Source organism: Lucilia sericata, unplaced genomic scaffold, assembly GCF_015586225.1.
Source record: "Lucilia sericata isolate MDLA Ls3-8-SP2 unplaced genomic scaffold, ASM1558622v1 Contig000462F_arrow, whole genome shotgun sequence".
In the NCBI taxonomy this organism is placed as follows: domain Eukaryota; kingdom Metazoa; phylum Arthropoda; class Insecta; order Diptera; family Calliphoridae; genus Lucilia; species Lucilia sericata.
Window position 1 is genome coordinate 40,797 of NW_023994477.1, and position 22,990 is coordinate 63,786.

General features: G+C 31.5%; 2 protein-coding genes and 1 long non-coding RNA gene across 4 annotated transcripts; 2 read left to right on the forward strand and 1 right to left on the reverse strand.

The window, feature by feature from the left end:
• The first annotated feature begins 4,123 nt into the window (after window positions 1–4,123).
• Window positions 4,124–4,856, forward strand: LOC119605191. Its single transcript, XR_005231569.1, has 3 exons — window positions 4,124–4,364; window positions 4,447–4,670; window positions 4,736–4,856. It is a non-coding gene; the product is annotated as an uncharacterized LOC119605191 (long non-coding RNA).
• Window positions 4,857–10,819: 5,963 nt separating this feature from the next.
• LOC119605193 lies at window positions 10,820–12,027 on the forward strand. Its single transcript, XM_037958149.1, has 2 exons — window positions 10,820–10,882; window positions 10,945–12,027. Exons 1-2 carry the CDS (start codon window positions 10,869–10,871, stop codon window positions 11,759–11,761), a joined length of 831 nt encoding a protein of 276 aa, XP_037814077.1. The 5' UTR covers window positions 10,820–10,868; the 3' UTR covers window positions 11,762–12,027.
• Window positions 12,028–13,829: 1,802 nt separating this feature from the next.
• Window positions 13,830–18,107, reverse strand: LOC119605192 (putative nuclease HARBI1). Of its 2 annotated transcripts, XM_037958148.1 has the most exons (5): window positions 18,032–18,107; window positions 15,100–15,276; window positions 14,867–15,018; window positions 14,530–14,804; window positions 13,830–14,469 (listed from the first exon to the last, which is right to left on the reverse strand). In XM_037958148.1, exons 2-5 carry the CDS (start codon window positions 15,216–15,218, stop codon window positions 13,948–13,950), a joined length of 1,068 nt encoding a protein of 355 aa, XP_037814076.1. In that variant the 5' UTR covers window positions 15,219–15,276; window positions 18,032–18,107; the 3' UTR covers window positions 13,830–13,947. The 2 variants fall into 2 exon arrangements, with proteins under 2 accessions (XP_037814076.1, XP_037814075.1); XM_037958147.1 differs by lacking the exon at window positions 18,032–18,107 and having other exon boundaries at window positions 15,100–15,781.
• Between the last annotated feature and the right edge of the window lie 4,883 nt (window positions 18,108–22,990).

Genomic DNA, 22,990 nt, shown 5'->3' on the forward strand with positions numbered 1-22,990 from the left:
GTCACTTGTATTTTTGTTTTCTGCTCAATATAATTTAAAGAATATTAAAAAAAATAAATTAAACAATGGATTCCAAATGGTAAGAATCAATTAATAATTAACATTTACATATACCCATTTAAGTACTAATATTACTGTAATTAATACGAAGCTTAAAGAAGTCCACAACGCAGCAGTTTCAGTCGCTGGTTGAGTATATGGAGGAAAATCCCGAATTTGCTAGAGGAAAGCCTATGTTTGGAAGTAGAAAGCTCTCAACGGATGAACAATGGCACAATTTAACACAAAAATTAAATTCTCTTGGGCCTCCTACAAGAACTATTACCGAATGGAAAAAGGTAGAAAACTAGTATAGTTTTTATCATTTTTATGTAATAAATTACAATTGCAGTCTTGGGCGGATTTAAAATCTCGGACGAAGAAAAAATTAAATTCTCTTGGGCCTCCTACAAGAACTATTACCGAATGGAAAAAGATAGAAAACTAGTATAGTTTTTATCATTTTTATGGACGAAGAAAAAATTTTCTGAAAACCAGAAAAGTCTAAGAGAAACTGGTGGCGGATTTTTCCGATATAATAGTTTAACACCGTTAGAAGAATCAGTTGACAGAATACTATTTTTGTCTTCAGCTGCAGTACCCTCTGGAAATGTACACAGACATAAAGATGTTTATCTTTATATTTAAAACAAGTTAGAGTGCTATATTCGGCTGAGCCGAATCTTAAATACCCTCCACCAGCAACTTTTGTATTAATACATTTCTAATTAATAAAATATTTGTAGAAATAAGTTTTCTCATGTCTTAAATAGAAAAATCCCAAGATTTAAACAGCTTAAATCTACTACAATTCCAAGATTTATTGAACATTAGAAACGCCACTTTCATTTAAATTTTTATAGCGCACTAAGATATGCTTTAGCGATATCTCGTATTTGCATGTGTGTGAAAGATTTAAGGATTTTAAAAATACATACATATATATATAATTTTGTTCTACACAAATTGATAATGCAAATAGTTAAATACGGTTAAAGCGCTTTTAGGGGCAGGACCTAGTATGAGAGATATGACCAAATATAGACCGATCGTGAAAAATTTTTGAAATAGCATTAAGTGCTTTTTGCATTACAAAATAGTATTTATGAACAAAAATAGTATTTATTTATATCATTATTTAGTAATGAGTCATGTGCCTTTAAGTGTTTTTCTGAAAGGGACCTTGTATGGGAGCTATGATCAATTATGGATCGATAGAAAAACAATTTCACAGTAATATTTCTCTGTATATGAGCAATATTTTTGCCAAACTTTATATGGATATCTTAATTTAGTAATGAGTTATGTGCGTTTAAGTGATTTTCGTGAGGGGACCTTGTATGGGAGCTATGACCAGTTATGGACCGATCGGAAAAAAAATTATCTGTAATATTTCTGTACATATGAGTAATATTTGTACCATATGGGTATCTTAATTACGTAATGAGTTATGCGCGTTTAAGTGATTTTCGGGAGGGGACCTTGTATGGGAGCTATGACCAATTATGGACCGATCGAAAAAAAATTTCACAGTAATATTTCTGTGCATATGAGTAATACTTGTGCCAAATTTTATATTGATATCTTAATTTAATAATGAGTTATGCGCGTTTAAGTGATTTTCGGGAGGGGACCTTGTATGGGAGCAATGACCAATTATGGACCGATCGAAAAAAAATTTCACAGTAATATTTCTGTACATATGAGTAATACTTGTACCAAACCTTATATGGATATCTTAATTTAGTAATGTGTTATGCGCGTTTAAGTGGTTTTCGAGAGGGGACCTTGTATGGGAGCTATGACCAATTATGGACCGATCGGAAAAAAATTTCACAACAAAATTTCTGTGCATATGAGTAATATTTGTACCAAATTTTATATGGATATCTTAATTTAGTTATGAGTTAAGCGCGTTTAAGTGATTTTCGGGAGGGGACTTTGTATGGGTGCTATGACCAATTATGGACCGATCGGAAAAAAATTTCACAACAATATTTCTGTGCATATGAGTAATATTTGTACCAAATTTTATATGGTTATCTTAATTTAGTAATGAGTTATGCGCGTTTAAGTGATTTTCGGGAGGGGACCTTGTATGGGAGCTATGTCCAATTATGGACCGATCCATAAAATTTTTCCTCTTAAAGAATTCTATTGACATAGGATTTTAATTTGTAAAATTTTGTGAAGATATCGACATTGTGGCGGAAGTTATTAACAAAAAACCCATTTTCCGGGAATATATACTTTTGTATGGGAGGTATATGAAATTGTGGACCGATTCTGGCAATTTTCAGCAGGGATCAAGATCTTGTGCAGAAACGAATGTATGGTGATTTCCATGGAATTACCTTGCACTACATCAGAACGTGTAAAAAATGCTTATTTTTTTCCGAGGTTGTTTTAAATTTTGATTCATAACTTTTCCCGGTGTGAACCGATTTTGCCCATTTGCAATACCAAACAACTTAGGAAAATGAAGAACATTTTGGGTGAATTTGGTTAAGCTCTATTGCTTCGTTTTATCGTGAGCGTGTTTTACACAGACAGACGGACATAGCTAAATCGACTCAGAATTTGATAAGGACCCAGAATATATATACTTTGTTGGGTCTCAGATGAATATTTCTTGGTGTTACACACGGAATGACAAAGTTATATATACCCTCTATCACCACTGATGGTGGTGGAGGGTATAATAATCAGAGAATAGACAAATTGTTTGAAGTTCTAATAGAATCACCACCTAAAAGCAGCAGAATTGCGAAATCACCTATTAAGGAAAAACAACAAATAGATTCAACCGACCAACAGATTCTTAGCAGCCAAAACAGCCATGGACAAACACCCGAAGAATTAAAAGAAAAAGCTAATTCGTAGCCAATTAAAAGCTTCAGAACATATTTCTGCTACGGCCATAGATAAGGTCAGTGCCGTTAAAAGATGTGCTGATGCTGCTGAAGCGCAGGCTGAATCAGCTAAACGTTCTGCAATTGCTGCTGAAGCTGCAATTAGAATTGCAGACGCAATGGAAAAAGTATTGAATTCCTTAAAAAAAAAACATTGAAAATAATACAATGAATTTATTAAAAACTATAGAAAATGTTTTTAATAATAAAAATTAAGTTATTTTTTAACAAAATGAGATTAATATTTTTTATAAATTAATTGCAATGTTGTTTCTTATAGTTGCAGCTCTATTTTCCTGTTCCATGTTTTCCTCGTGATTAGCTAAATCTTCCCCCGAACTTATAAAAAAGACACATATTATGCAGAGCACAACATGCATTAATAATTTTTGTAGCTTTTTTAGTTTCATAGTGAAGTCCTCGCGAACCTATTATGCAAATTCTGATGAAAAATAATAAAATGTAACAACAAATGCACCAAAATTTGTTTTTTTTAATATTTTTAGGTTTTCCCATTTTACACAATCTCTATTTTTAATTGGAAAATATAAATTTACTTTTTACCTGTTTTTTTCGAATTTTATTTATGAACAACAAAATTCTCTTAAAAAAGGTAGGCAAAAACTTAGTTGATTACCTGCTATTAAAAAATAAAAATGTTGAAATGAATTTTCTATTTTATACTTTTCAAGATTTTATTATACTTGCACGTATAAAAATATACAAAGTTAGGTAAAAATCAACTTTACTATCATTGGATATTTGCAATTTAATTTTCATTCATATTCATTCAGTATATTAATGACAATTTATTAGAATACATCAATTTACCCGCTGCTAAAAATCGCGTACGTAAAATAATATTAGCAACGCCGCTAACGATAAAAACAAACACATTCTACGCAATATTTAAAACAAATAGTAACACAATACTAAAAACTGCTAAGTATATTTAATTAAATATATAAATTAATTTTGTAAAATGTGTTTCTTTTAAATTTTCTGTAAAAAACAAAGGAGGCAATAATTTTTGCAAAAAAAAAAAACAAACTAATAAAATTCGTAAGAAAGAAAATTCGACACAGCCTATTGATATGAAGGAAAAAGTAAGTACATATATAATTTAATTTCATAAATATTCATAAATAAAATAAAAAGTGGTAATAATTATTTAGAACAATACTGAAGAAAACTTACGTCTTGAATCAAAAAACTTTCAAGACAAATTGGCAAGGATAACAGCAGAAATAGTAACCGAATCACAACAAAGTGGAGAATCTGAAGATCAACCTGTTGTGTCGAATCCTGCAATTGAAACCATAATAATAAAGGAAATTAATGCAACAAACATCGAAGTTATAAATTCTCCTGAAAGGAACTCCAGATCGATATATGAAAAACTATGAAAAAGATGTAAGTATAATACATATATAAAAATACCTATTAAACATAGCAAATATAAATTACTGTATTCTTATTGAATTTGTGTTTTCAGATAGTGCTATTAAAGGAAATAAAAGGAATAGTGTATGATAGCGTATTAGGGTCGACATTCAAGGCATCCCATTTGGCCTGAAGACTTTGTTATTTGTTTCTTACAATAAATAGATGCCATTTTAACATGTACCTTTTCCGGGCAACCTTCAAAGACACAAGGGAATGAGATGAGAAACAACAAATACGGCACATTGAATGGTGAAGCTCGGAAAGCGTTAACAGGTTATAATGTGAAGCTAAACGTATTAATGTTTACTATAATTTTGATGTTTTATATAATTGATTAGATTTCTGCCGAATATGCTCAAAAACATGAATGGACCCCTAAACTCCATATGATGTCAATCAAACTAAGACACAAAAAATAGGAGAACTTAAAAGGCAACATAAAAAATTATGTAATTCCCGTAAATAGAGTAAATAAGTAAGACTGAATATATTTTATTTTATATGAATACTTTTTATTCTAGACCAATGTTGCCCAAAATCGCGATTCCCTATCACGCGAGATAGGGCAAGAAATTTCTGCTGACGTTGCGTTGACTTACCTACACTATAAGCTTAATTGTGTATTTTCTTATTTGAGCATGTGTTAGTTGATTATCTCTCAACTTGCAAAACAAAATCAACTCAGTTGCTGATCAGCATTTGTCGAAGTAAGATCTGTACGCAACTTTTTTAAAATCCACACAGAAATACAACAACAAAATTTTGAGAAAGCCGAATTTATGGAGATGAGTGAGAGAGCACAGCTGATAGTTTTTTATATATGAACTTTAATGTACGCTGTCTGTCAAAATCCATAATATCAATTTGACAGATAGAATATACTTTTTAGTTTGCAGTCATTTTATTAGTGCAGTTTTATTTTGGGTTACATTTTGTTCTCTGCTGCCTTACCAATACAAATTAATGTGTAACAGTATGTGTATGGGCAGCACTGTTCTAGACTTAAAATATTTAATCAATTTGGTTTGAATCATGTCTTGTTATTTTATTTTATTATACATATATTTATCATCATTATTTTATTATATTATGCATACAAATATATATGAAATCAATTTAAAATTGTATATATATTCTTATTAATTTAAAACTGAATTACCAGAAATACATACATATGTGCTAAGATTTAATTTTATATTTTCTCTTATTTATTATTTACACAACATATAAATAAGTATGTACGTGTTTACATAGAGTATAGTTTTTTAATATAAATTTAAATATTTATTAATGTTAATTAAATAATTTATTTCTATTTATAAGTCAAAACTTATGTTACCTGCAAATATCTTAAGATTTTATGTAACTTTTAAATATTAAAATTTATAATTATTTATATATATGTTCATATATGTTCATATATCGCCAATTTCCGGATCCGAACATGTATGGAGCTCCATATATGAAGATGTATGACTCCATGTATGAAATCAAATCAAAAACAACAAATAGATTCAACCGACCAACAGATTCTTAGCAGCCAAAACAGCCATGGACAAACACCCGAAGAATTAAAAGAAAAAGCTAATTCGTAGCCAATTAAAAGCTTCAGAACATATTTCTGCTACGGCCATAGATAAGGTCAGTGCCGTTAAAAGATGTGCTGATGCTGCTGAAGCGCAGGCTGAATCAGCTAAACGTTCTGCAATTGCTGCTGAAGCTGCAATTAGAATTGCAGACGCAATGGAAAAAGTATTGAATTCCTTAAAAAAAAAAACATTGAAAATAATACAATGAATTTATCAAAAACTATAGAAAATGTTTTTAATAATAAAAATTAAGTTATTTTTTAACAAAATGAGATTAATATTTTTTATAAATTAATTGCAATGTTGTTTCTTATAGTTGCAGCTCTATTTTCCTGTTCCATGTTTTCCTCGTGATTAGCTAAATCTTCCCCGACATATTCATCCAAAGCAATTGTTGAATCATCTGAGAACTTATAAAAAAGACACATATTATGCAGAGCACAACATGCATTAATAATTTTTGTAGCTTTTTTAGTTTCATAGTGAAGTCCTCGCGAACCTATTATGCAAATTCTGATGAAAAATAATAAAATGTAACAACAAATGCACCAAAATTTGTTTTTTTAATATTTTTTGGTTTTCCCATTTTACACAATCTCTATTTTTAATTGGAAAATATAAATTTACTTTTTACCTGTTTTTTCGAATTTTATTTATGAACAACAAAATTCTCTTAAAAAAGGTAGGCAAAAACTTAGTTGATTACCTGCTATTAAAAAATAAAAATGTTGAAATGAATTTTCTATTTTATACTTTTCAAGATTTTATTATACTTGCACGTATAAAAATATACAAAGTTAGGTAAAAATCAACTTTACTATCATTGGATATTTGCAATTTAATTTCATTAGAATACATCAATTTACCCGCTGCTAAAAATCGCGTTCGTAAAATAATATTAGCAACGCCGCTAACGATAAAAACAAACACATTCTACGCAATATTTAAAACAAATAGTAACACAATACTAAAAACTGCTAAGTATATTTAATTAAATATATAAATCAATTTTGTAAAATGTGTTTCTTTTAAATTTTCTGTAAAAAACAAAGGAGGCAATAATTTTTGCAAAAAAAAAAACAAACTAATAAAATTCGTAAGAAAGAAAATTCGACACAGCCTATTGATATGAAGGAAAAAGTAAGTACATATATAATTTAATTTCATAAATATTCATAAATAAAATAAAAAGTGGTAATAATTATTTAGAACAATACTGAAGAAAACTTACGTCTTGAATCAAAAAACTTTCAAGACAAATTGGCAAGGATAACAGCAGAAATAGTAACCGAATCACAACAAAGTGGAGAATCTGAAGATCAACCTGTTGTGTCGAATCCTGCAATTGAAACCATAATAATAAAGGAAATTAATGCAACAAACATCGAAGTTATAAATTCTCCTGAAAGGAACTCCAGATCGATATATGAAAAACTATGAAAAAGATGTAAGTATAATACATATATAAAAATACCTATTAAACATAGCAAATATAAATTAATGTATTCTTATTGCCATTTTAACATGTACCTTTTCCGGGCAACCTTCAAAGACACAAGGGAATGAGATGAGAAACAACAAATACGGCACATTGAATGGTGAAGCTCGGAAAGCGTTAACAGGTTATAATGTGAAGCTAAACGTATTAATGTTTACTATAATTTTGATGTTTTATATAATTGATTAGATTTCTGCCGAATATGCTCAAAAACATGAATGGACCCCTAAACTCCATATGATGTCAATCAAACTAAGACACAAAAAATAGGAGAACTTAAAAGGCAACATAAAAAATTATGTAATTCCCGTAAATAGAGTAAATAAGTAAGACTGAATATATTTTATTTTATATGAATACTTTTTTATTCTAGACCAATGTTGCCCAAAATCGCGATTCCCTATCACGCGAGATAGGGCAAGAAATTTCTGCTGACGTTGCGTTGACTTACCTACACTATAAGCTTAATTGTGTATTTTCTTATTTGAGCATGTGTTAGTTGATTATCTCTCAACTTGCAAAACAAAATCAACTCAGTTGCTGATCAGCATTTGTCGAAGTAAGATCTGTACGCAACTTTTTTAAAATCCACACAGAAATACAACAACAAAATTTTGAGAAAGCCGAATTTATGGAGATGAGTGAGAGAGCACAGCTGATAGTTTTTTATATATGAACTTTAATGTACGCTGTCTGTCAAAATCCATAATATCAATTTGACAGATAGAATATACTTTTTAGTTTGCAGTCATTTTATTAGTGCAGTTTTATTTTGGGTTACATTTTGTTCTCTGCTGCTTTACCAATACAAATTAATGTGTAACAGTATGTGTATGGGCAGCACTGTTCTAGACTTAAAATATTTAATCAATTTGGTTTGAATCATGTCTTGTTATTTTATTTTATTATACATATATTTATCATCATTATTTTATTATATTATGCATACAAATATATATGAAATCAATTTAAAATTGTATATATATTCTCATTAATTTAAAACTGAATTACCAGAAATACATACATATGTGCTAAGATTTAATTTTATATTTTCTCTTATTTATTATTTACACAACATATAAATAAGTATGTACGTGTTTACATAGAGTATAGTTTTTTAATATAAATTTAAATATTTATTAATGTTAATTAAATAATTTATTTCTATTTATAAGTCAAAACTTATGTTACCTGCAAATATCTTAAGATTTTATGTAACTTTTAAATATTAAAATTTATAAATATTTATATATATGTTCATATATGTTCATATATCGCCAATTTCCGGATCCGAACATGTATGGAGCTCCATATATGAAGATGTATGACTCCATGTATGAAATCAAATCATTGCCGAAAAGGAATGCTTCCTTATAAATAAACTTTGATATTTAAGAATCGATGCTTTTGTTATTGTCAAAACAATTTTCTCATTTATTACATCTTCATATGTAAAATCATACATATGTATATCGATAGAATCAATTATGGACTGATCCTCCTAATATTTGGTAGAGAAATTTTTGTCGAACTTTGTCGCTGTACTTATATTTTTAAGGTAGTAAAAAGCGTTAAAGTAATTTTCTGAGAGGGACCTTATTTGGGGGGGGGGGGGTGTTGTAGGTTTGGACAATTATGGAGCAATCCTCGTGAAATTTTGTAGAACGATTTTAGTTTAGGCTAGTAATGAGCGTTAAAGCCATTTTCTGAAGGGCACCTTATATGAGGAGTAGGGTCAATTATGAACCGATCCTTATAAAATTTTACAAAGCGATTTAGGATCCTATAAAATATATTCATGTCGAATTTCATCGCTGCTTCTTTTAGTCAGGTTTGAGCGATAAAGTAATTTTCTTAAGGGGATCTTATATGGGGGATAGGGTCAATTATGGACCGATCCTTATAAAATTTTACAATGATATTAAAATTCTTATAAAATATGTTCATTTGGAATTTCATCGCTTCTTTTGGACAGATATGAGCGTTAAAGTCATTTTCTGAAGGGGACCTTATATTGGGGGTAGGATCAATTATGGACCGATCTTCATAAATTTTTACAAAGTGATTTAGGTTTCTATAAAATACGTTCATGTCGAATTTCATAGCTATATATGCTTCTTTTAGACAGATATGAGCGTTAAAGTCATTTTTCAAAGGGGACCTTATATGAGGGGTAGGGTCAATTATTGACCGATTCTTATAAAATTTCACAATGATATTAAAATTCCTATAAAATATGCTCATGTCGAATTTCATCGCTATACATGCTTCTTTTGGACAGTTATGAGCGTTAAAGTCATTTTCTGAAGGGGACCTTATATAGGGGATAGGGTCAATTATTGACCGATTCTTATAAAATTTCACAATGATATTAAAATTCCTATAAAATATGCTCATGTCGAATTTCATCGCTATACATGCTTCTTTTGGACAGTTATGAGCGTTAAAGTCATTTTCTGAAGGGGACCTTATATGGGGGTAGGGTCAATTATGGACCGATCCTTATAAAATTTTACAAAGTGATTTAGGTTTCTATAAAATATATTCATGTCGAATTTCATCTCTATAGGTGCTTCTTTTAGCCTGTTATGAGCGTTAAAGTCATTTTCTGAAGGGGATCTTATGTGGGGGGTAGGCGAAATCGTGGACCGATATTGCCCATTTTCAATACCTAGCAAACTGCATCAGCTAAAAGTATCTATGCACTTTATTTTATGGAATTTGTTTGTTGTTATTTTAATGGCGTTCAAAAAATTTTTAAATTATATGAAATCTGATTTACTTACATTTTTTCAACACTTTATCCAAATGTATGTACACATACACATACATGTGTACATACATATGGATGTATCAGCTAGCTACCTGCCGCTGTCGTTTATTCTCTGTTTAGTTTTCCATATTCATTAACAGGGAAGTTTTATCTCCATGGTGTTCGGTCGTAATACCAATTTCACTATATTTATTAATTATTCAGGCCTGTCACAGAATTTCATTCCGATCGAAAGTGGAATTTATTCCGCATTGTGCTTCTTTAGAAAAAGTAAAACGAAAAATTCTTTCGGAATGAAACCACTTTCAGTTTCCTAAGTGGAATTGATGTTTTAATGATTTTTAACTAAATAAAATTATTACAAAATTGAATTTAAGGGAAAGTAAAGTTGTTTTAATGTTTTTTTTACATTATCCAAGTATTTTTTATATTTTTCTATTAAAATTTTTCATATTTTGTCTAGGACAGATAGAAAATAACATTAAAAAACTGCAAATATCAAACGAAGTTACCACTTAATTTTTCTAGCAAAACCACTTTTTATTTAGAACAAAAGTTTTATGTTTTATTAACTTTTTATCCACTGGCAACACTAAGTGAAAAGAAAACATATGATATCCAAAATGTAAGTAATAGTATTGTTTAAAAAAACTTTAAATTTATTTTAATTTTATATATTTTAACAAGGGGAAAGCACAGAAATCCACAACAAGAAAAAATCTTTATCGATTTCATGGAGTCGCACGTTGATATCGCTAGAGGTTACGTCAAAGGGGACCGTGTGGTTAAGGAAGCCTTGTGGGCTGATTTGGCCAAAAAATTAAATTCATGTGGACCACCAACCAAGGATTTGAATGGATGGAAAAAAACGTGGACAGACTGGAAGGTCTATGTTAAAAACAAGATGTCCCACAATAAAAAAGAAAATCTGAAAACTGGTGGTGGCCAATATAATAAATATGTTCTTTCAGATGCAGAGGAAACCGTGGCTAGACTGACGGGAATCTACAGAAGTGTAGATGGTATTAATTCCTCTAAAGATTTCGGAGAATCCACAATTGATTTGATTCTAAATGAATCTGAAAAAGAAAATGAAAGTGAATGTGACATACATCTGACAATATCAGAAAATAATCTAAGTGCAGAAACTCCATCAACATCAAAAAAACGTATTTCTCGAACTCCATCTCCGAACCCGAAACGATGCAGACCAAATACTCCACAAGTACCTTCAAAAGCGGAATTAAACAGCTTATTGGCAGAAGAAAATAATCATTTAAAATCAATCACAAAGTTGATGGAAGAACACCTCGAAGAAGCTAAAATACTAAATAAGAAATTGGATATGCTTTGCAATATTTTTGAAAATCAGTATAAGGCAAGACAATTAAATGACATAGAAACACAAAAGCAATTACGTGAAAAAAATGAACTCAAATTAAAATTAATAGAAATTGAGACCTTAAAGCTTTCAATAGAAAGAGAAAAAGTCAAACATTCGTAAAAAAATATATTTTTTATCTGATCTCTTAAAAGCTTAATGTACAAACATTATAAATCTATTAATATATTTTGTATTTAAGTATTTATTTACTGTATTAAATGAAGTTCCTTTTAAAGTACAAATTTTTATGTTAGTGGTAACTGCCTATTTTGTAATGTTATTTATTTTTTAATTAACCCATTTTATGTTAAATGTATGAATTAAATAAATTTTATTATACCCTCCACCACCATCAGTGGTGATAGAGGGTATATATAAGTTTGTCATTCCGTGTGTAACACCAAAAAATATTCATCTTAGACCCAACAAAGTATATATATTCTGGATCCTTATGAAATTCTGAGTCGATTTAGCTATGTCCGTCTGTCTGTCTGTCTGGTTAAAACACGCTCACGCTAAAACTCAGCAAATGACATCAACCAAATTCACTGAGAGTATTCATTGTTTTCCTAAGCAGTTTGGTATTGAAAATCAGCAAAATCGGTTCACAACGTAAAAAGTTATGAGTAAAAATTTCAGACTACCTCAAAAAAATTAAGTTTTTTTTCCCCAATTCTTGAGTAGTTTTCTCAGAAACTACCAAAGATAATTCGACAAATTTTGTCACAGATTATTTTGTCCATCTATAGATTAATTATGTTTAAAATTGTAACAATCGATCCCAAATTTCCCATAGCCCCCATACAAAGGTACATATTCCCGGAAATTAATTTATCGTTAATAACTTCCTCAAATATATCGGTATCAACACAAAATTTTGTACATATTGACTTTATATGAACAGGAATTAAAACTACCGACTTAGATCTGTATCGGTCCACAATTGGTCATAGCTCCCATATAAGGTCCACTTTCGAAAATCACTTAAATGAACATATTTTATTGAAAAATAAAGCTATCGGGATAAAATTCGACATGAATATGTTTTGTATATACATAAATCATTCTACGGAAGTTTTTTCCGGATCGGTCCATAATTGGTCATAGCTCCCATATAAGGTTCACATCCGAAAATCACTTAAACGAGCATAATTCATAGATAAATAAAGCTATCTGGATAAAATTCGACATGAATGTGTTTTGTGTGTATATGAATTACTCTACGAAATTTGTTCCGGATCGGTCCATAATCGGTCATAGCTCCCATATAAGGTCCACATCCGAAAATCACTCAAATGGGCATAATTCATTGATTAATAAAGCTATCAGGGTAGAACCCGAGGTGAATATGTTCTGTATATAGATATAAATCATTCAGTGAAATTTTTTCCGGATCAGTTCACAATTGGTACTAGCTCCCATATAAGGTCCACATCCTAAAATCGCTTAAACAAGCTTAATTCATTGATAAATAAAGCTATCGGGATAAAATTTGATATGAATATGTGTTGTGTATAAATATTAATTATTTTACGATTTTTTTTTTTCGGATCGGTCCATAATTGGTCATAGCTCACATATAAGGTCCACATCCGAAAATCACTTAAATGCGCATAATTCATTGATAAATGAAGCTATCAGGGTAAAACTCGACGTGAATTTGTTTTGTATATGTAAATCATTCGTGAAAAATTTCCACATCGGTCCATAATTGGTTACATTCCATATAAGGAATTTTTTCAGCATCGGTCTATAACTAGCTCCCATATAAGGTTCACTTCTGAAAACCACATAATACCACATAATACCACATAATTTATTATTAAACTCGACATGAGTATGTTCTGTGTATAGATAAATCATTTTGAATTTTTTTTCGAATTGGTACATTATTGGTCATAGTTCCCATATAAGTTATTGGCAGGATCGGAACATAATAGGTCGAAGAATAATCGGTCGATATCTGAAAATCACTTAATACAAATGTTTCTTGTCCTAATCAAAATTAGTTACATACATACATGCATAAATAAGTTACAAAATGATAAATAGTATCTTAATTACGGAAACAAAACATGTGCCGGGTTTTACAGTTCTCCATAAGGAAAATAAAGTACTTAAGTACTTAGTATGTACTTTAATACTTAAGTAAAATTTATTTCTTTAGTATAAACTTTAAATTCGGCCCTATAACATATTTATTTTGGGTTTTAATAAAAAGTAGTTTGCAGGTGGAGGGTATTTAAGATTCGGCAGTGCCGAATATAGCAATCTAACTTGTTTAAAGTTAAAATTTTATTTCAAAATTAAGTAAGTTGAGCTGCAATACTATCCCTTAAGCGTTTAGCAATGTTGAACATATTTCTTTCTGACAAATCTTCTACTTCATCTACGTCATTGTTCTCAATATTACCATCCATTGAATCTTCTTCGAACTCAATATTGAACTCCCTGCATATGTTATGAAGTGCACAGCAAACATTTATGATTTGAACTACTTTTTGTGGGGTGTACAACAAGGTACCCAACAAACACCTAAATCTGCTTTTTAATACGCCAATTATACGTTCTACAATGTTGCGACCACTAGCGTGCTTGTTATTAAATTTATGTTCTGGCGTTCCAGATGAAACATCCTTATAAGGAGTTAATAAAAATGGCTCCAGTCCATAACCAGAATCACCTAGAAGCCATGAATTTGTATCTCCATTTGAAGAATTGTGTAAGAAAAACTGTCTTGCTCTACTCAATTTCCAAACAAAAGAGTCATGGCAAGACCCAGGTCTACGGGCATCTACAGCACGCACTTTCATATTGTTGTCACATATCTAAAACAAAATAATAATTAAATATTAATATTTGTTTTAATAGAAAATGGTTTTTCTTACTATCATAGCATTTACACTAAATGTTCCTTTTCTATTTAAATAAAGTGATTCGTCTTCACAAGGCTTATTTATCTTGACGTGAGTACCGTCAATACATCCTACTACGCCAGGTATTTGGCATTTTTGGAAAAAATAAGTCTTTGAACTTAGTTTTTCTTCCGTCGTCATTTCTATTTTTATCCATTGTGGACAAATTTTAGATTCTGCAGCATTTATGACCCTCCACATTAGCGTTGAAACAGTACTCCTTCCTAAACTTATATCCACATCTTTGGCTACAATACAATGTTCAATTAAAGTAATACACCTTGTATATAAACAGTAAATAAAGTCTTACCTATAACGCCTTGAAAAGCTCCAGTAGCTAAGAAACGCGGAGTGGTTGACAATTGTATTATTTGTGGTATTGTCGAGCTTTTTAGGTGAGGGCTAAGTTTTTCTAGCACCATTATAAAAGCCTCTTTATTAAGTCGATAGTAGCTAACAAAACTAAAATGTATGTATATGATCTTTAAATAATTGTTAACACAATTACGTACATATGTACATATTTATGGTACATTTACTTACACTGCCGGTGGATATGACAAAGGATCTGAGGCATCTCTTAATGTACGCCGACGCAATTTTTCCACTGAATGTTGTCTCTTGCTTTCCTCCATTACAGCAACAATTGATACACCCGGCATAATTGTCTTAATTTTTTCTTTTTACTTATACACGTTTCTTTAATTTTAAGTTTAATTACTTTTATTTTATTATAGATTTTAAGTTAAAAATAAAATTTTTGCCGCAAAATGTTTTTTTTGTTTTGAAATTGAAACATATGTTTTCGTTTTGATTTATACAAAGTTGCCATATAAAAAATAAAAATGTGGAGAAGTTTATTCTTTTGGGAATAAGCAAAATCGAACGGAATTTGAAGAAGCTAAAACGAATCGATTGAAAAATTCGGACTACAAAATGCCGATATTAGATAACATAACAAGGTGGAATTCAACATATCTTATGTTAGAGAGATTCTTATTATTAAGAGAATTCATAGAAGCTGTAAAATTGAAGTATCCAATGAAATTTGGGCTTTCGTTACTGAATTCTTAAAAGTGTTTAAAATTGTGTATACAAACTCAAAAGAATGAATATTTAATATATATATAATTTCTATATTGAAATTACAAACATAACATTAATGTTAGAAAATCTTCAGAATTCAGAGTTGAAATTGCTGTTAACCGAAAGAATAAATAGACGAAAATCTAAAACGTTTGAAAGTATTCTATTGCCCCAGAGACGAAGCCTATTGAAAATAGTTAGCATCGGTCCATTATTTCACCTAGGCCCCATACAAGTGAACCCGCCAAATTCGGCTTTTAAGTTCATAATTATGTTTAATATACTCGTATCTCGACAAAAAGCTGCAAAACCAAGTTCTATACTAGCCTTGATGACCCTGATGAACTTTATAATTATAGGGTCTCATTTGACCCTAGCCCCTATAAAAAGCCCCTATCCTTTTTTAACTTTTTTATCATAAAAAATAAATTTAATAGCCTGTTCCACGATCTCGAAGTTGTAAATTCTTTCGAACCCTAATCGAAAGAAATCTCATTTTGGTCCCTCTATGTAGAAAAATTTTATCGTTTCGATTCGAATGGTAGTCGAACGATAACGTTCCTTGATTTCGAAATTACAGTCACCTATACGAACAAAAAGTCAAAATTAGTCACTTGTATTTTTGTTTTCTGCTCAATATAATCTAAAAAATATTAAAAAAATAAATTAAACAATGGATTCCAAATGGTAAGAATCAATTAATAATTAACATTTACATATACCCATTTAAGTACTAATATTACTGAAATTAATACGAAGCTTAAAGAAGTCCACAACGCAGCAATTTCAGTCGCTGGTTGAGTATATGGAGGAAAATCCCGAAATTGCTAGAGGAAAGCCTATGTTTGGAAGTAGGAAGCTCTCAACGGATGAACAATGGCACAATTTAACACAAAAATTAAATTCTCTTGGGCCTCCTACAAGAACTATTACCGACTGGAAAAAGGTAGAAAACTAGTATAGTTTTTATCATTTTTATGTAATAAATTCCAATTGCAGTCTTGGGCGGATTAAAAATCTCGGACGAAGAAAAAATTAAATTCTCTTGGGCCTCCTACAAGAACTATTACCGAATGGAAAAAGATAGAAAACTAGTATAGTTTTTATCATTTTTATGGACGAAGAAAAAATTTTCTAAAAACCAGAAAAGTCTAAGAGAAACTGGTGGCGGATTTTTCCGATATAATAGTTTAACACCGTTAGAAGAATCAGTTGACAGAATACTATTTTTGTCTTCAGCTGCAGTACCCTCTGGAAATGTACACAGACATAAAGATAAACAAAATAATCAGAGAATAGACAAATTGTTTGAAGTTCTAATAGAATCACCACCTAAAAGCAGCAGAATTGCGAAATCACCTATTAAGGAAAAACAACAAATAGATTCAACCGACCAACAGATTCTTAGCAGCCAAAACAGCCATGGACAAACACCCGAAGAATTAAAAGAAAAAGCTAATTCGTAGCCAATTAAAAGCTTCAGAACATATTTCTGCTACGGCCATAGATAAGGTCAGTGCCGTTAAAAGATGTGCTGATGCTGCTGAAGCGCAGGCTGAATCAGCTAAACGTTCTGCAATTGCTGCTGAAGCTGCAATTAGAATTGCAGACGCAATGGAAAAAGTATTGAATTCCTTAAAAGAAAACATTGAAAATAATACAATGAATTTATCAAAAACTATAGAAAAAGTTTTTAATAATAAAAATTAAGTTATTTTTTAACAAAATGAGATTAATATTTTTTATAAATTAATTGCAATGTTGTTTCTTATAGTTGCAGCTCTATTTTCCCCTTCCATGTTTTCCTCGTGATTAACTAAATCTTCCCCGATATATTCATCCATAGCAATTGTTGAATCATCTGAGAACTTATAAAAAAGACACATATTATGCAGAGCACAACATGCATTAATAATTTTTGTAGCTTTTTTAGTTTCATAGTGAAGTCCTCGCGAACCTATTATGCAAATTCTGAAAAATAATAAAATGTAACAACAAATGCACCAAAATTTGTTTTTTTAATATTTTTTGGTTTTCCTATTTTACATAATCTCTATTTTTAATTGGAAAATATAAATTTACTTTTTACCTGTTTTTTTTTGAATTTTATTTATGAACAACAAAATTCTCTTAAAAAAGGTAGGCAAAAACTTAGTTGATTAACTATATGTATGTATAAAAATCGCGAAAACTACTACCTGCTATTAAAAAATAAAAATGTTGAAATGAATTTTCTATTTCTATTTTCATAATTTTATTATACTTGCACGTATAAAAATATAAAAGTTAGGTAAAAATCAACTTTACTATCATTGGATATTTGCAATTTAATTTTCATTCATATTCATTCAGTATATTAATGACAATTCATTAGAATACATCAATTTACCCGCTGCTAAAAATCGCGTACGTAAAATAATATTAGCAACACCGCTAACGATAAAAACAAACACATTCCACGCAATATTTAAAACAAATAGTAACACAATCACAAATTAAATTATATTTATTTAAAATACTTACCTACTTACTACGTGCGCATTAGCAAATACTCGCTACTGAATAGTTGACGAGTGTTGCGCACAAGCGATTTACAACAGCGGGTACATGCTAGGGTTCTATAAATCGACTTTCGAATAATCGAACAATCGACTTCTTGTCGAAGTCGACTATTTTGTTCCAAAAAAGTCTATAACTCGACTATCGTCTGTGAAAAAAGTCGAAAAGTCGACTTTGTTAATAAAAGTCGAAAAGTCTGAAAGACGAAAAGTCGAATAAAGTCGAAAAGTCGTAAAAAGTCGACAAGTCGGAAAAGGTCGAAAAAAGTCGGAAAAAGTCGAAAAAAGTGGGAAAAATTCGACTATTTATAAAATACTTATAGTTGAATGTCTAAAAGTCGACTTTTAATTAAATGAAAAAAGTCGAAAAATTGACTTTTCATAAAATGCAAAAAGTCGAAAAGTCGACTTTTAACTAAATGAAAAATGTCGAAAAGTCGACTTTTCGTTTCAACTACTCCTTTATATTCCTATTCTTATTATACATACTATATTCTTGCCATTGTTAATTGTTAATAAGAAAAGCTTAAAAAACTAAAACATAAAACTAAGGTAAAACGTATTAAATATTGTTATAAAATAAATAATAAAGTATTTCGCTTCAGAATTTTAAAGCAGTCCAGCCGGGTATTAGTATTAGAAAACAGCTTGAACTGCAGCAGCTAGAAGAGGAGATGTTGTTAAAACAGGAGTTTTTGAGACGTATGTAAGTACCAATTATTACGTGATGAAGCTGATAAATGCCAACAGGTCGACAATGTACGGCCAGTGGGTAAGAGCAACAAAAATGCCACAATAGATGACCCACCGTGTGTACAAAGTTGTCAACAAAATATAAATATTAGCAGACTCCAAGAAAGTACGTCATTAAATAGCTCCACCTTGCGGCGAGTTGCCAATTTAAGTGAGGATTACTATCCTTTAGCACAGACACGAACCATTTCCCCATTTAGTACAATAAGTGGCAGCACTACAGAAAACTGTCAAAACATCACTCAACTAAACAGGAATGTTACAGGCTGTCAACAGATGGGATTTAATACAAACATAAACAACACACAATCATTAAATTATTTAAGAGCAACAAATAATTGTCGGAATAATTATTTAAACACGACGGCGACCCAATTAATGGCACGGCAATATGTTTGTAAAGATTTGCCATGCTTTAACGAAGACCCGAAAGAATGCCCAATATTTATGTTTATGTAAGTGCCTATGAACACAGCACGCAGGCTGCCGGCTACACAAATGAGGAAAACTTTATAAGACTGCAAAACAGCCTACGTGGTAAGGCGCGGGATGCGGTAAGGAATTGTTTAATACTCCCGGATATGGGTCCAAATATTATTGGAGCTCTAAAAATGTATTATGGCAGACCCGAGTGCATAATAAAAAACTTAATTGAGGAAGTGCGTTCGTATTCAATACAGCGGTGCAAATTGGAGCCCCTAATAGAATTTTCATTCGTCATTTCATACTGCCACTGTTCGTGCATCTCATTTAGAAAATATTTAATTAATCCTACCCTTTTGCAGGAGCTAGTATACAAACTACCAACAGACACAGTACTACAGTGGGCTAATTTGGTAAATTTTTCAGACTGGTTGTATATGGTAGGATAGGCGACTTGTAAAGTGACTGTTCCTGTATTTGACACCAACAATAACGAAAAGCCAACAAAGAAAGAGGGGCGTTTAAACATACATAAGTCGCAGAGCCTACAGTATCAGTGTATAATTTGTAAAGACCAACATAAACTGACCCAGTGCGAACAATTCAAGGAGCTGTCTGTTGCTGAACGTTGGAAAACAATACGCGTCTGCCTTGGAAAACACAGGAGCAGGTGCTGGTTTCAGAAACAATGTGGGGTAAACGGTTGTACAGTGCGACACAATGCATTATTGCACAATGATGAGCAGTCATCAGGTGGTACAGATAATAATCATAGATCTTATAGTGAAGGTGAGTCCTTTTATCGTGTAGTGCCAGTGACGCTTTATGGTGGAAACAAATCTGTCCAAATATACGCTCTTATGGACGATGGCTCGACTCTTACACTTTTAGAGGAGAAGATCGCGTGTGGAAGGTATTAATGATCCACTTTTCGTAAGATGGACTGGTGACGTCTCTCGCTATGAAAATTGCTCTAAAAGGTTGGACTTAAAAATGTCTCCAGCTAGACACAATTCGAAGATTTTCCCAATCAGCAACGTGCATACCGTAAAAAGTTTAAATTTAGCAAGTGAGACTAGGAATGTCGAAGGTGTCAAAAAGAAATATACTTACCTCAAAGACATTTCACTGGAAGGTTATACCAATGTAATACCATCTATGATAATTGGTGTGAATAACCCAAATTTAATTACATCTACTAAAGTACGCGATGGTGGCTGGCGGCAACCAGTGGCATCGAAAATAAGGTTGGGGTAGACTCTTTTTGGTGGTGGCTCGGAGACTAGTGGAAAACTTAACTTTCACAAATTCGGTTGCGATGAAGTTCATGACCTTGTAAAACAATTCTTTTCTGATGAAATTGTGGGTATTAATTCAACACAGTCAGTGCTTATGCCAAGATGATGAGCAAGCTATACCAATATTAAATGATATATAATAATATATATTATTAAATGCCCATTTCATAATGGCCAATATGAAGTTGGACTTTTGTGGAAAGTGGACCCGCCAGAGTTGCCAAATTGTTTGCCAATGGCAATAGAACGCTTAAAGTGCATTAAACGAAAAGCACAGTGGGACCCCGCTGTGCGCTGTGGATGCGGCCGCTAAGTCTGGCGATTTTGCTCTCAACGACTTTTTATTTAAGGGTCCTGACTTACTAATTCCCCTTATTAATATTTTATTCAAATTTAGAATGGGACCCATAGTATACGGCGATATTGCCGAAATGTTTTACCGCATAAAAGTTCGTAAAGAAGATGCAAGTGCGCAGCGTTTTTTATGGTGGGACGAAAACAATTCCCTCTTGGTATACCAGCAAAATGTACTCACTTTTGGAGCCACATGTTCGCCATGTATTGCAAATTTTATTAGAGGCAAAAATGCTAGACACTTTGGCGATAAAAGTGCAATTGACGCTATTACAAAACAACATTACGTGAATGAAACTTTTGAAAATAATGTCAATGTGACTCCGATTGAAAAAATTCTTGGGCTATATTGAGACCCAAAACAAGATGTTTTCAAAATGAATTTAAAATTTGTGCGACTTCGTCGTCCAATTCTGTCTGAGGGCTTAGTGCCTACAAAGCGAGAGGTTTTACAAGTTTTAATGTCCGTTTTTGACCCCTTAGGCTTTGTGACTTGTTTTATTTCATATTTAAAAGCAATTCTACAAGAAATATGGCGAATCGGTATTGATTGGGACCAGCCTCTTAGTAAAGACCTCTTTAATAAGTGGAAGAATTGGATTACATTTTTGCCAATCTTTCCCACGATATCCATACCACGTTGCTATTCATTAGGACTACAATTCCATGAATATAATGCTGAATTGCACACTTTTGTCGACGCAAGTGAAGATGCCTATGCCGTTTCATATTTTCATATTGCTTTCAGAGAAAATGTTGAAATAATACTAGTCGCTTCGAAATCAAAAGTGGCCCCACTTCGACCACTTTCTATACCACTTTTGAATTACAGGCAGCAACTATTGGTGCTAGGCTAATGAAAACAATTATGTGTCACGACATTAAACTGCAGCGAAAGATATTGTTGACCGACTCAAAAACAGTTTTGTCTTGGTTAAGCGGAGACCCTAGAAAATATAAACAATTCGTGATGTTTCGAGTTGCGGAAATTTTAAAATTCACAAATATTAACGAATGGCGTTGGGTTCCAAGCTCAATGAATGTTGCCGACTTTGCAACAAAGTTTAGACCAGCTACAAATAATTACAAGGATTAGTTTGAGGGTCCATCTTGGCTGAAACTGAAAGTCAGTGGCCAAATAATCGAGTTAACCCCAATCAGAACGCATAAAAATGCTGATAAAAATGAAATTCGACCCCGTTATCTAAACATACAATATCTTAAGTCGACAATGATTTCAATTAATTTTGAGTATTTTTCCAGTTGGTACCGACTTAAACGAGCTGTGGCAAATTGGGTATTGTATGTTGAAAGAAAACTACAAAAGTTACGGCAACAGAAATTTGTTGAAATGCTAAATTCATCACATCTCGTTAAGGCAAAGAAGATTATATTGAAAATGACCCAATAGAAATTTTGCGGATGAATATGCTGCACTACAGAATGGTAGACCCAATATTAAAGGTGGTGCCTTTGATAAACTTAATGTTTATATGGATGATAATGAAATTGCCAGAGTGAAATATAGGGCGCAGTATGCTACAACAGCTTATGGAACCCAAAGAGATTTAATAATATTGCCAGGTAAACACAAGACTCATTATTATGGATTATCACCGAGCTTACCACCACTTAAACCACGACTGTTTTAAATGAAATACGTCAAATTTATTTTATATTGAAATTAAGCGCGATATATAAATCTATTCGCAGAAATTATCAGCAATGTAAAATCGTTACTACGAAACCTTTCTCGCCTTAAATGGCTTATCTGCCATCAGCACATCTAGCAAGTTTTCAACGACCCTTCACCTTTGTTGGAGTCGACTATTTTGGCCCAATAGCTGTGACATTTGGCAGAAAATCACTGAAACAATGGGGAGTAATATTTACGTGCCAATAAGAGTCATACATATAGAAATAACCCATACGCTCTCAACAGACTCTTTTTTAATGACCCTA

Coding starts and splice junctions, on each gene's coding strand:
- LOC119605192 (XM_037958148.1), bottom strand. CDS start 15,218: ATGCCGGGTGTATCAATTGTTGCTGTAATGGAGGAAAGCAAGAGACAA. Junction 14,805..14,866: donor AGCTTTTCAAGGCGTTATAG/GTAAGACTTTAT, acceptor ATTGTATTGTAG/CCAAAGATGTGGATATAAGT. Junction 14,470..14,529: donor TTAGTGTAAATGCTATGATA/GTAAGAAAAACC, acceptor ATTTTGTTTTAG/ATATGTGACAACAATATGAA.